Raw genomic sequence first — 14,357 nt, 5'->3', positions numbered from 1 at the left:
AGCTCATTGTCTAGTATATGATTAATACTTAATACATGCTTACTAAATGAATGAATGAATGAAGGTTTAAGAGAAATCCTTCTACTTTCTTTTTCTGTTAGAGACTTTTTATTCTCCCAATTTGGGATTGGATTTTTTTGAATGATATATAAGTTATTTATAAAGTTAATACATTTCTACTCCTTCAAAATATTTTAGAAATATCCTAAGAAGATTTTTGCATGTAAACTGTTTATAGATTAGAATCTCGTAAGTCATGCGAGAATAGGAAATACAGAACAATTGCTGGGGCACAGACAGGAGGCATCGATGTTCCTAGGCATGGCCGCCATTTTAGGAGAAGACAAGATGTCATTATCTCCTGCCTTTCTGGGCTTTCTCTTATTACTTTCGTCTGAAGATTTATGAAGGCTGTGTTTCTGTCTTCCTAAGCTTTAGAGAACCACATGTGGCGTGGACAGTATAGGGGTAGGGTCTTATGAAAATGAGATTTTCCCCCCATTGCCTAGCAAGGCTCAATAGCAAACAAGTTATAAACAAATCTGAAGGTTTGGGAATAGAAAAAAATAATTAGGAGTCTTAACTTCCAGACTTGTTTGGATCTACAAATATGTCTAAATTAAATTGTCTTTATGGAACGATAGGAGTTTGTTTTTAACAGAGTATTAAACCAAATTAGTTAAATCAACACTTTATAGTTGACTAAATCCTTATGAAAATCTTACTGATTTAATTTTTGGGGGGGTGGAGAGGGGCTTATAACTTCTGAGCCAGAAGTGAGTAAGGTATGCGGTATTGCAATTTTGGCCTGTAACTTGGAAGGGGAAGTGCTTACTTCTACTTTATTATAGCTAGCACTGCATTTGTGCAAACATGCCATGATGTTCCCAGTTTTTTCCTCCTCCGAAAGTGCTGCTAACAATTTTGTACATATGATTGCATTTTCGCATTTCACATTATTGTGAGGGCATGAATAGAAATAGCAGATGCCATCATTGATATATTCCTTTCCAGATGTGGGTGGAATTATGATACTTTTATATAATAAGTGTTCGTCTAGACATAGAATTTTTTTTTTTTTTATGAAGAAAACACATATCTTACTTTATCAGAGTTTTAAAATACTGGTGATATTTCTGTGACATCATTACCATTACTGCAGTTAACTACTTATAGGAAACTCTTGTAGACAAGTTCAATCCAAACCTTTTTTTTTTTTTTTTGTAGAGACAGAGTCTCACCCTACCGCCCTCAGGTAGAGTGCCGTGGCGTCACACGGCTCACAGCAACCTCCAACTCCTGGGCTCACGCGATTCTCTGCCTCAGCCTCCTGAGCAGCTGGGACTATAGGTGCCCGCCACAATGCCCGGCTATTTTTTTGTTTTTGTTGCAGTTTGGTCGGGGCTGGGTTTGAACCCGCTACCTTCGGCATATGGGGCCGGCGCCCCACTCACTGAGCCATTTTTTTTCAAACCTTTTCAAGAACATTGATTCTCCTGGAATGCTGCTGAGAACAGTAGAAAATGTACAGTGACAGGTTGCCAACATCTTTCTTGGTCCAGTGGATATTTTTTGAGTTTGTCTCTTTTATTTAGAATTTGAGGAGAGAATGGATACAATGAAAGATCAAGGAAGAACTGTATCTCACAGTGCTTACAAGTGGCTGGGAAATAATTGGTAGCCTTTGTGATAATGCAACTGTTTGAATTTTTCATTGGAAATATTCAAGCAGAAGGAATCAAGACAGTTGAGAATAGACTTTAAATACCTGGAGAACAGGAATCAACAAACTTTCTCTGTAAAGAGCCACGTGGTGGACGTGTAGGGCTTTGTGTGCTATCTGTTCTCTATTAGAATTACTCAGTTGTGCAATTGTAGTGCAAAAGGAGCCATAGAAGATGGGTAAGTGACTTATTGTGGCTGTGTTCCAATAAAACTTTACTGAAATTTGAATTTGATTTTTCCATGTGTCACAAAATATAGGTCTTTTGATTTTTTTCCCCCCCAATGACTTAAAACTGTAAAAACTATTTTAATTCCTGGATCGTACAAAAACAGGTAATGGTGGAGTAGTATCAGTCTCATGGCCTACTGTGCTTTGTAGTTCACCCTTATATCAAGAAAAGCATAAAAAACTGGGAGCATCATGGCATGTTTGCATGAATGTAGTGCTAGCTGTAAAGTAGAAGTAAGAACTTCCCCTTCCAAGTCATAGGCCAAACTTGCAGTCCTGCAGCCCTCGCTCACTTCTGGCTCAGATTATGAGATTATGAGCCCATCTCTTTTTCTCTGCTGCTTTGTTAGTGAGGGAAACATTTACTTTATCCTTGAGGCTAGGTGAGAAGAATAAAGTAGCAATATGAGAGACTCTGTAATAGCACTCAATGGAGTCAGACCATGAGTGTTCTTCAGAAATTGCTTAAAATACAAAACACCACCATGGAGTTTAGCAGGCATAGTTCCTTAAACTCAGAAAGAACCAGGTATTCAACGAGGATATTTTCTGGGTTTAACTGCAGAGCTCTTCAAAGATTCTAAATCTGTCAGAATCCAGCAGTATAATTTTATGAGACATTTCTTACAGCAGTCCCATGAAAGTTTTCCCTAATAAGTACATAAAAAATAAAATGAAAGGACCTATAAAGAAGTAGGTTATATTTCATTGGCCCTTTCTGAAACGGATCTCTTGTATCTGTTATTCAGAGACAGGCTTAAGTGAGGAACATTGCTACTTAACCAACATTTTTAGGATTTAATGTTGGCAAGATATTTGGAAATGTTGCCAAGTACAAAATATTTTCAGATTTTTGAGCCAGGAATGTAGATTGGGATTCTGGCAAGCCTATCCTCTGTAGCAAAAATGCTTCTTTCTTGCTTTGGTTTGTTTCATCTTCTAGAGCAGGCGAAAAAAGAAATTGCCTTGGAAGGAAATACTCCCAACTGTGGAAATAGCTAATACTGTAAAGGATCAAGAAATTTTTCTTAAGCCAGGTAAATCAAATTTGGAAGAAAGGCAGCAGCAGAATCAATTGTGAACAATAGCTCAGAATATAAAGCTGATTGGACAGAATTCTATGGGATAAAATTTAATTTTAATGAGTTCAAATGGTATTTATTTTTATATTTTAGTTTTTGACTTTAGTTTTTTAAGATGAGTTTTGTCTGTCTGCTTGATATGAAGGAAGACAAATAAATTTAGAAAATAGAACTTTTGCCATATTGGGCTTTTTTTCTCTTTTCTATTCATGGGTTTTTCTTTGCTGCTTTGTTAATGAGGGGAAAACTTGAGAGATGCTACAAGCCTTACATTTGGATAGCTTTATTTGAAACTGATAAAATTGGCACTGTTTGAGAAAGCATCCTTGATGCTAATGCTGATGTTGGCAATTTTCAGAGTATACTGTGAATCATCAAAGTTGTGTAACACTTGTAAAAAAAAAAATTTTTTTTTTTTTTTTGGTAGAGTGATGTAGTGTCATAGCTCACAGCAACCTTAAACTCTTGAGGTCAAAGTGATTCTCTTGCGTCAGCCTCCCTGGTAGCTGGGATTACACGTGCCCATCACAATGCCTGGCTATTTTTAGAGACGGGGTCTCACTCTTGCTCAGGCTGGTTTCCAACTCCTGAGCTTAGGCAATCCACCTGCTTCAGCCTCCCAGAGTGCTAAGATTAAGCCACTGCACATGGCCTAATACAGTAAAATTGTTGGCTGTTTATATGGTTCATTGTTTCTGTTGCCCATCTGAGTTTGCTCTAAAAGGAATCAGAATATGCCACCCCAAATTATGCCATATTGCCATAAGGATTATTTTGAGCCAATGGCAATTGAGACTCAACAGATGTAGGAAGTGTTCTATCTTTTAGGCTTTATCTGCTTAAAATAAGGCATGGGTTGCCTTCCGTATATTAGGGAGAAAAGAGCTATTCTTATTGAAGATACCTACCACCAAGATGATTATGTCTAAGGAGACTCACACAATTAACAAAAATTAGTATAAACATCTGATTGGGCTTTTTCTAGAATTAAAGTTACTAGTAATTTCCTTAGAGTGATAACACAGAGGGGATTATGGTAGCCCAGATGTCCCTTCTGATTGGTTGCAGTGAATCTCCTGTTTTTTAGAAAGCGACGCATTTTAAAGATAGATTACACGAGGTACAGCGGTGTACCTGAAGTCCTAGCTACACAGGAGGCTGAGGTGGGAGGATCCCTTAAATTCAGACTGCAGTATGCTGTGAATATCCCCTGGACTCCACCCTGGGCAATCTAGAGATCCCTTCGCTAAAAGATTACATGGTACTTCACTTCAGAAAATCCATTCTGGTCTTTAAAAGAGTGGTCTCCCATAAACATTGTTTAACATTAAAACTATTTTTTTTCCTTTAATCAGAAGATAAATAAGCCCCTGAGGCTAATTTTAATTCTAAACAACGTGTATTTTGTGAACCCCAGTGTGTGTAAATGATAAAGTTATGTACTCCTCCCCTAAAAAAATTTGTTGGTAAATTTGTGTTGTTTAATATTCCAAAACAGATTGAAATTACCTTGATGAATCTTAATAAATATGCTTTTAATCTTTTAGATGCTTTTAAAAGTACTTTGAAATATAAGTAAAAATTTCAGAATTCTCTTATATTTCTTTTATTTGGGGGGAAAATAAGTGTTATAGCTTCTCTCTGAAATTTACATATCTTGCTAGCTAATGGAGTGAAATTATGGCAGCGTGGGATCTTTCCATTTGAAAACCAAAATAAGAACATATAACGCTTTGTTTCTGAGTGAAGCTGATGAGTTCTCTCATTTCTTTCTCTTTTTTCAGTGAAACCAGCAGTGTGTGTAGCAGCAGTGACGCTGGGCTCTTTACCAATGATGAAGGACGACAAGGTAATCTGGATTCCAACTTTGGGATATTGGTTTGGCGTTCATGAGTAGAAACTAATGATGATAGGCGTGACTCATTGAGAAGATGATGGTTGTCTGCGGCAGTGGTTCTCAAACTTCAGGGCATGTAGGAGTCACTCGGGGAACTGTTAAAACTACAAATTCCTGAGCTTCTAGAAATCAGATATGTCTATAGTTGGACCCTGGGACATGTATGGTGATTCTTATGCAGGTATTTTAAACATTGAAAATCACTAGTTCAGGGAGTTGGAGTGCTAAGCCTGGGACTTCGAGAACATCCTTTTTATTAGAACCAAGAAATATATCTGGGTGTTACTTTGTTTTGAGGGATTCTTATTTTCCCATTTAGAATTTAATTCTCATTTATAAGTGATTATAGTGTTCTAGGTGAATATTATGTAAGACTTTGTTCAAATTTAAAACTCCTGAAGTTTAACATAGGACTCTGTGAATAAGACTGGTGTATGTTGTTGTTTTTTTTTTTTTTTTTGTACAGACAGAGTCTCACTTTACTGCCCTCGGTAGAGTGCAGTGGCATCACACGGCTCACAGCAACCTCCAGCTCTTGGGCTTATGTGATTCTCTTGCCTCAGCCTCCCGAGCAGCTGGGACTACAGGCACCCGCCACAACATCCAGCTATTTTTTTGTTGCAGTTCAGCCGGGGCTGGGTTTGAATCCACCACCCTCGGTATATGGGGCCGGCGCCCTACTCACTGAGCCACAGGTGCCGCCCAAGACTGGTGTATGTTAATTACCAGTTCTTTATTTTACTACCTAAATACTTATTTAAAACTTTACCTTGGTGTATGAGCATTTTACAAAATTTTTGTCATCTAGACTTGTGTAGGGCCCCACTACTTGTGCACCAATAAGGATTTCATGTATCCTTTTTGGACTGTAGTTTTCTTAATCTAAGTAAGAGATTTGTAGATCTCTAAAACCCAGTGGTTTTTTCCCCTGGGTGAAGTGACTAAAGGACAGGGGCACAGTGGCTGCGTGTCTAGGTTGATCCAGGCAGGCTGTCCAGTAACTGAAGGGATCCTGGGACTCTGAGAATGAGCATCCAAGTCCTGGTTTTGGAGAGGAACTGGGAAGGGTTATCTTGTCCGTGCCTTAGAGTTGTAGGCATAGAGACAATTTTATCTCCATGGAGTTGTTGAGCTTTGTATTTAAATGGATATTGCTATGAGTACAATTTTATCTTTAAGACTCTGAGAGAATTAGGTGCCATTAGAGGCTGTGTGTGTGTGTGTAAACATGCACGTGTGTGCTCGTATGTGTGTATAGGTAGGCTTTAGCTAGGGTCTTGATTTTATTATCTCATACCAGGAAAGTCTGGTTGTCTTGCTGAGAATGAGCTGGTATATACTATTCAGAGTTAGTAATATTTGCTCTTTTGCTTTGCTTTTACTACAGCGCGAAGAAGTATCAAAATATACCTCTTAAAGGTACTAATGCATAATCATATGGAGATGGGAGAGAGTGTGGACTTGTTATAGCAGATTAAGTTTTGCAGTCTTTGAAAAGTCTTTTCTCTAATAAGGATTCCTTGGTTTATCATGAAAGATTTTAGAATATTCCATAGCCGCAGGTCTCCCTTCTTTCTCTGACCCAATTTCTCACACTGTGGTGATATTTAGAGGCTTAGTGTTCTTCCTACAAAGCTATGTTATTTCCTACTTCATTTCTTTGTTCATGCTGGTCTTTCTGCCTGGAATCTCTTCCTCCCTTTTCCTTGAATGGCTGGTCATCCACCAAGACATAGTTCTCCTTTTGTCCTTCCAGGGCAACTTAGGGACTGTATCAGTGGGTCTTCTTGCTTTCAGTTTCTTTTTGGGGTTGGCCAGTAGGAAGCATCAGGAGAAGATTGGAGGGACGGAAGTGAGTGAGACTGACTATATTAGTCAAGTTTTATTGTGATAACATCCTCCAAATTTCAGTAGTTTACCACATTTACTTCTTGCCATGGGGCTGTTGGTTGCCTGTGGTTCATCTTATCTTGCCTGGACTCAGCTGGTCTTCAGGCTTCAAGGCAGGTTTACATCTGCTCAGTGTATCCTATTTTGGGATGTAGGCTGTAGGGAACAGTGACTATATGTACATGGACTTCTCACGGCAAAGGACATAAATGCCAAGCTAGAGCACGTGTGCATATTCGAAACCCTTGTTTGAATGGTATCTGCTGATGTTCTTCTACCTAAGCAAGTCATGTGACCAAATCCCTTGTCAATAGCATGACAAGGGTTAAGTAGGCTTCACTTAAAGGGGACGGTGCTGTGGAATCCAATGGCAAAGGGCAAAAGGTCTAGAGGAATCATTTTATTATAGAGAGGTAGTGAGACCTTGGAAATGATGATGCGGTCCAAGCACCTTGAATCATAGCTTTCCTGAGCTCCCTTTCTGTTGGATAGCTGCGTGGCAGTGGTTGCATTCCTCTGCTGAAGGCCACTACTCCTGTTGGGAGCCTTGTATAACCACAGTTCTTTCTCTGGGGTCTGATAACATTCTTTCCCTTGCCAATCCTTTGGCAACCCTTCACCAGTCCAGGGCAGGGGTTGGTAAAAGACATCCTGGTGTGTTGGCCCCAGAGAGCTTCACCATTCCTTGTCGGTACTCGTTAGTACTGTCTACAGATTTGTAAATAGCCACTTCACCGCCGTGTCCTTGGTGTTGCCCTTTAAATGTACTGTGTCTTTCTTGAATGGGCAGCACTTCCTCTTTCTTTGCACTCTGGGGCTCCTTATACTTACGGCTTTTTACCACTTGCCCTGTTGTGTTATCATTTGTCGGTATGTGTCTTTTTCATTGCAGCTTTTTAAAGTAGGAATTATTTATTATTTGCAACTATGGCATCTAACACATAGCTGGCGTATAGTGAATTCCTAATGGTTATTAAGAAACCCAGTTAAGTAGAAGAAGTCCCCTCTTTCTCCCCCAAACAAAATTATTTTTTAACCTTTTTTATCTCATGGGACACTTAAACCTATAATTAAACTGTAGCACACTTAAATTATGTTGATCAAAAAAACGAGTAAAAAAAAGAATGTACTTACTGTGCTTTGAACTTCTTTTAAAATAATTTAATTAATGATCTTACAAAAATTTCCAGGCATGCCTAAGATCCTCCCACGGTGTGCCACACAGCACACTGGTTAAAACTCACTGATACAGATTCTCAAATTATAAAACAACTAAGCCTGTTTAGGTTAAAGGAAGATAATGGAGGAGCTGGTGGTCAAGAGCCTGATACATGCAGCCTCTTCCTTATTCCCTGGCATCCCTTTTAAGCAGCTCCTGCATCAGGCATCCTAGTGAACCCAGGGTGAAGACTACTAGATGGTCTCACAAGGTGCCTTCCAGTTCAGCAAGTCCCTTTATGTATTATTAAAAATCTGGAGTGAATGCTTGAGAACCAAAGGATTTCTATCGTATTCTGTCATTAGAAAACATGATCTAACTTGATATGCTATTTTCATACGTGGCCTAAGGTATGCTTATGTATAGAAAAGAGTTAGCATATTGAAAGTGCACACAAACTAATCATTGCACATTAATGCCTGTCTTTAATTCATTTGTATTTCTGGTTTGGTGAGATGCTTTTTAGAATGGTGGTTCTCAAACTGTGGTCCCCAGATCAGCTTAGCATCACAAGGGAATTTGTTAGAAGTACAAATTTTTGGTCCTGTCCAGACCTGAATCAGAAACTTTGGGAGTAGGACCCAGCAGTCTGTGCCTTTTTTTGTTTGTTTGTTTGTTTTTGAGATAAAATTGTCCTCTTGTCACCCTGGGTAGAATGCTGTGGCATCATCACAGCTCATAGCAACCTCAAACTCTCAGGCTCCAGAGGTCCTCTTGCCTCAGCTTCTTCAGTAGCTGGGATTATGGGTGCGCCCCCATGATGCCTGGCTAGTTTTTCTATTTTTTGTAGAGATGAGGTTTCACTCTTGCTCAGGCTGGTCTTGAACTCCTGAACTGAAGCAATCTACTCACCTCGGCCTCTCAGAGTGCTAGGATTATAGGCGTGAGTTGCCATGCCAGGCCAGCAGTCTGTGTTGTAACAAGCCTTCTGGTTTTTCTGATGCATACTAAAGGTTGAGATCCACTGTTTTTAGAGACACAGCTGTTTGTAATGTGTTATTATAAGGGAACACTTTGAGCAATTTCTTTAGTGGTAATATCTGCTGCTGTTCACCAGGACGTGGGTTTCATTGCCCCTTTTGGAGATTTCCACAGTGATTTAAGAGTTCTAATCCCGGTTGTTAGTGGCCCATGAATCTGATATTTCATACATGATGGGCGTGTTCTGGGCAGCTTCGCTGGGATCCAGTGTTCATTAAGAAAGAATGCCTTAGAACTCTTCAGATGTTCTTGTAATCATTTCCTTTATCTTTGCTATTGTGAAAGGGTGATGGGAGGGCAGACATGAATTTATCTGTCTTACTCTTTGTTGACAGGGATAAACTCTAGCAGAAACTGAGATGCTATCATTGTAGCCATTAGAAGTTCGAACCAAGGATCTGAATATGTGGGTCTAGCTGTGACTTTGGCGTTAATGAACAATACAGACTTGAGCAAATGGTATAACTTCTTGAAAAGGCTTAGAGAATTATATTATCTGTTTCTGTGGTTAGTTTTTTCCTGGCAGCTTAGATTGCTGGTGTCAAGATGATTTTCTGTCCCATTAATGAGATACCAAGGAAGAAATGAAGTACAGGCATACATTCTTTTTTTTACCTATTATGAAAAATGCAGATATAGCAAAAAATCACTCACGAACAGCTAGTTTTGAATTGAGAAACATTTATGGGCTTTGAGCCCCCAGATTTATTTTTACCACTAAGGATGGCATAGGGGAGGAAATTTATTTTTGTAATAAAAATCTGTCTTGGAGTTAGTCAGGCTTTGGGTTCAAATCCTGGCTTCATCATTCACTAAATTGAGCTTGCCTTCTCTGGGCTTTAGTTGCCTCATTTGTAAGTTGTAGTTAGTGTAGGGCTTACCAAGAGGTTACATATTTGTGGATTTTTGGCATGGATCGTGGTAGGTTGTAAGAGCTTAGTAAGTGGTGACTTTTTAAGTTTTTACTATTAAAGCAGTCGAGTCTAACACAGTATAAAATTTATATGAAACTAGGTTGATGTCCCCATTTTCATTATAATATGGATTAATAAGAAGGACCTAGAACAGTTTTTTTGAATTTTGGTTTATTTAAAGGTATAATCAAAACTGTAGCACTAGAAATCATCCTCCCATTTGACTTTTCTTTGGAGTATTACAATTGCAGCTTATGGTCTGGTCTCTTTACTATAGGAGACGATGAGCAGAGTGATTGGTTCTATGAAGGAGAATGTGTCCCAGGATTCACTGTCCCAAACCTTCTGCCCAAGTGGGCTCCTGATCATTGCTCTGAGGTAGAAAGAATGGATTCCGGACTGGATAAACTCTCAGATTCCACATTCCTTTTACCGTCTCGGCCAGCTCAAAGAGGTGAGTTCTGAGTACTTCAAAGAGGTGATGAAGCGCTTCATGCTTTTGTGGGACTCTTTAGGCAGAAGAATCTTCCCATAGCAAACATGTGTGTGTCTCTACCTGTGTATTGACCGTCTGAATTTTGGAGCTAGCCCAGCTATTTTCTATAAGATGAAAGGAGGAGTCTTGAAGTTCTCTCCATTTCTACCAAAATCAGTCCATGGAGACGCTGGGGACACATATTAGTAGGGCATTCCTTCAGCTTGCCATTCCGATTTGTGCTGGATTTAGGAAGCCTAGCATCATGTCAGAGCTGTTTATCCTGATGTGAAACTGATAGATTATTGAGTGCTCAATGGACGCCTGACGTATTGGATCTTAGAAAAGAAAAGATTTCCCTAAGAACATTCACAGATGAGGTATGGCATTTTAAAAATGGATGGATTTTTAAATGGATTATTTAAAAATAATCTCTTTAAATAATTTTATTTTAATGATTATATTATGACAGATAAATATATGAGTTAGACAATTAAGTCACAAACTCATCCTAGAAAAAGTGCTACGTGCCTCCTTGCTGAATATCACTACCATCAGTCACTTTTGAGGTACTGTCCTCGGGAAGCTATGCGCTGATGCCAGTGCCTAGTTGCACCCTTCAAAGCAGTTTTGGAACTCTTTTTCTGGAATGGCCATCAGAGCTGTTGTTGTACAAGGTCTGATAGTTAAGTTTGCAAAGTCATCCTGGAAAAAGTGCTACATACTTCATTGCTAAATATCACTATGGTCACCAGATGGCCCAGGAGAGTACTTCAGAGGTAACCATAGTGATATTCAGCAATGAGGTATGTAGCACTTTTTCTAAGATGAGTTTGAGAACTTAATTGTCAGATCTCACATGTCCTTTCCCTTTGCTTTTCCTTTAATTATGATGTAGCAAAGTGAGCGGAAAGAGCCTGGAACAGGGAGAAGGAAATAGAGTATAATACTCTCTGGTCCTGACTGCTCAGCTCTGTGGCTGAGACAAAGCACATCATTTCCCTGGGATGTCGGGATCATCACTCGTTACTTAACATTGAGCACCGAACTGCTTCAGAGGTTTCTTTTAGCTCTATACCTACTAGGATTCCCACTAACCAATGATCAAGTGATTAATCAGTTATCAACGTTTGCCAAGCTTCTCTTGGCAATCAGAATTATACTGAGAGCTGAAATGCTTATTATGGAGCTCTTATTACAGAGGATTTGTTATGATGAATTTGAGTGGTTGAAAGACCTCAAAGCAGTTGGTTCTCTGTAAAGACCACTGCCAGGCTGGGGTACATTGTTTCCTTGAATGTTTCTAACGGTTTCTTATGGACTGCTTAAAATAATCCAAACAGGCAAGAATAGCAAGAGGAAACTTAAAGTGGCCTATAATCTTACATCAGAGACATTATTGTTAATATTTTGGTGTGGGTTCTTTCACTTGTTCTTCGTTTATGTAGGGCACATACAGCAGTTAGAAAAATGGGGTTATATTATGTATGCTATTTTCTTCATTATTTCATGAGTATGTTTTGGAGATAGTAAGTAGCATATAATTTAAAATTAGAAATTGTTAATACTGCCTTACATTTATGTGGTAGTTCATTGGGTCTTCACATGTATTTCCTTGGGTTTTCAGAACAGCCCCGTAAGGTAGGACTGAGTGAGTGGCTATTCCTCTTTTATAGATGAGAATACGTAGGTCATTGGTAGATGGCATGCCTAAGATCATGCTGTTAGTGACCAAGACATGGGCATGATAAATCCTTGACACACAGCCTTGTGCTACTAGTTTATAGGTCAGTTTCATAAGATCTTGGGAGTAAGGTGTTTAGTGTACTAGAAACATAGGATGGCTTATGGATTTTCTGTGTTCGGTAACTGAGGCTTTCTTTCTTTTTTAGGGTACCATGCTCGCTTGAATCGTCTGCCTGGAGCTGCAGCTCGATGCCTCAGAAAGGGGCGAAGAAGGCTGGTTGGAAAGGTGATAGCTCTCATGGTTTACTAGACTCAGTGGGAAGATGATATTTCCTGTGGGTTTTATGTATGCCATTAACAATCAAAGGTGCTACAGAACTCCCTGGAGTTAAAGAATCCATCTGGGATGTTTTGGGAGTTCACAAGAGTGAACGTAATGTAGAATATGAATGGATACACACATAAAAGATGAAACTTAAATCATTCAGAAGTTCTGACAAAGCAAACACTTTATAACAGTGTCTCTAAACCTACCTACGGGCCCGATCTACGTCTTCTCTGCAACATGGTTAATTCTATTGTATATGTTAAAATATTCCTGGCTTCTTTATGACTCCTCCTGAATTCATAATTGCATCTTTGTTCTAACTTTGGTCTTTCGTCCTAGAATCCATTAAAAAAAATCCAAACCTGGAAAAAAAACAAAAAACAAACAGAATCCAATGCAGTTCAGCAGCCCCTCTTTGGCCATGTAGGAGGACTGTCTACTGTTTTTTCATTTCGACCTTTGCCGGGGACTGTGCTAGGCACTCAGCTTACTTAATCCTTCTCAAAACCTTGTGAAAGAAGTTATGTTCCCATTTAGCAGATGAGGAAAACTGGGTTCATCTCAGACATTAAGTAATGTCTAATGTTACCCAGATTAGAGTGGCAGAATAGAGATTTGAACCCAAGTCTACTTTTATCTTTTAAAATTTTTGTTTATTATTTTGTTTTATTTTTTACTCTAGCTTTGAGATTAAGAAATACGGATAAGGGGCTCATACCCAATCAGAGAGGGGAGTTGTAGGCAGAGTTAGGAGGAGAGAGACATTGAGAGCATTAACTCAGTAAAAGCATTTAGAGTGCCTACTGTGTGCAGGCTCTGTGCCAAGCCATGTACGTAGTGGTCAGAGCCATAGTCTGGCTACCCTCAAGGGACTGTTGTTTTATAGTCTAATCAGGAAACTGTTTTTTGAAGTTTTAGGCATGAAAAAGAAAATAGGCTGTTTATTTCCAGATGAATTCATATTCTTAGTTCTTTTTAAATTCAAATTCAAATCTCTAATTAGAAAGACATTTGATTATTGGAAGACTAATACCTTGCTCCTTTAGATCACTCATTTTACAGAAAGTAGAATGCTTGCGCTTGCTGTTCGGGGGCCCTGTTTTTAACAGAACAAGTAGTAGGATAGAAGTACACGGATAGAGGGAAGCAGGAGGTTGGGATTGGGGAACAGAGAAATGGTTTTATTTTTTTTCTCTTTATTGGTTAGGCTTGACAGATAATGTTCTCCCTACCACCTGCCTTAAGAGCCTTCTACTTCTATAGAAGTCAGTTCATCTTGAAGGCTCCCTTTAGTTTGCCTAGAAGGGAACTAGGCCTATTGGATGTGCAGCTAATGATTTCAAATGAATAGGATAATATTTACTTGTTTAATTCATCTTCATCACCTTAAAGGGATATTTATCATTTCTAGCAGAGGTCAGTGCTCTGCCCCCCAGCTTCTCCCTCCCCCATCTCTCTTCTCTTTTTCTAAATTGTAATCATAAATAATGAGTTTCATTCACAGCTCCCTGCCAGCGAGCTGCTAATTACGCAAAGTACTGCTTGTAATTTACACAGTAATAGACTGTAAATTTAAACATTACGGCACTTTAAGTTAATAATTTTTCTGCTGTAACAAATAGCTCATTTTTCACCCATCCTTTCCCTCGGCCCCTCTACCATGTGTGTGTTTGTGACCAGGAGGCATAGCCGGAAGGGAGGCAGAATGTCAAGAATACAACATGTGAAACCTCTTCATTTAGCTCCATTCCAGAATCCGACCTCAAAGTAATTTTTCTCTAGCCAGTTGTTCTGCTAAAACATGTGGCCTAATGTTTAGATGAATACAAGTAGTAGCGTTTGTCTAGACATAAATGTGTTTGAGGAGCAGCCTTAACATTCTCGAGGTTCATGCCCAGGACTTGTGTTCTCTCATTTATTTATTTTTTGAT

At 39.1% G+C, this 14,357-nt stretch overlaps 1 protein-coding gene across 8 annotated transcripts in view; it reads left to right on the top strand.

Annotated features, from left to right (window-relative positions):
• The window catches only part of GPATCH2L (G-patch domain containing 2 like), a 143,658-nt gene that overhangs the window by 14,164 nt on the left and 115,137 nt on the right, over positions 1 to 14,357 (top strand). For all 8 annotated transcript variants that reach the window (XM_053601944.1, XM_053601943.1, XM_053601948.1 and 5 more), the window contains exons 3-5: positions 4,821 to 4,885; positions 10,215 to 10,391; positions 12,305 to 12,384. In XM_053601944.1, the coding sequence (XP_053457919.1) occupies positions 4,821 to 4,885; positions 10,215 to 10,391; positions 12,305 to 12,384 (322 nt within the window). The remainder of the gene's footprint in view (positions 1 to 4,820; positions 4,886 to 10,214; positions 10,392 to 12,304; positions 12,385 to 14,357) is intronic.

Source organism: Nycticebus coucang, chromosome 9, assembly GCF_027406575.1.
Source record: "Nycticebus coucang isolate mNycCou1 chromosome 9, mNycCou1.pri, whole genome shotgun sequence".
Classification (NCBI taxonomy): domain Eukaryota; kingdom Metazoa; phylum Chordata; class Mammalia; order Primates; family Lorisidae; genus Nycticebus; species Nycticebus coucang.
The sequence above is the reverse complement of the archived record's forward strand: the minus strand, read 5'-3'. Positions and strand labels throughout refer to the sequence as shown.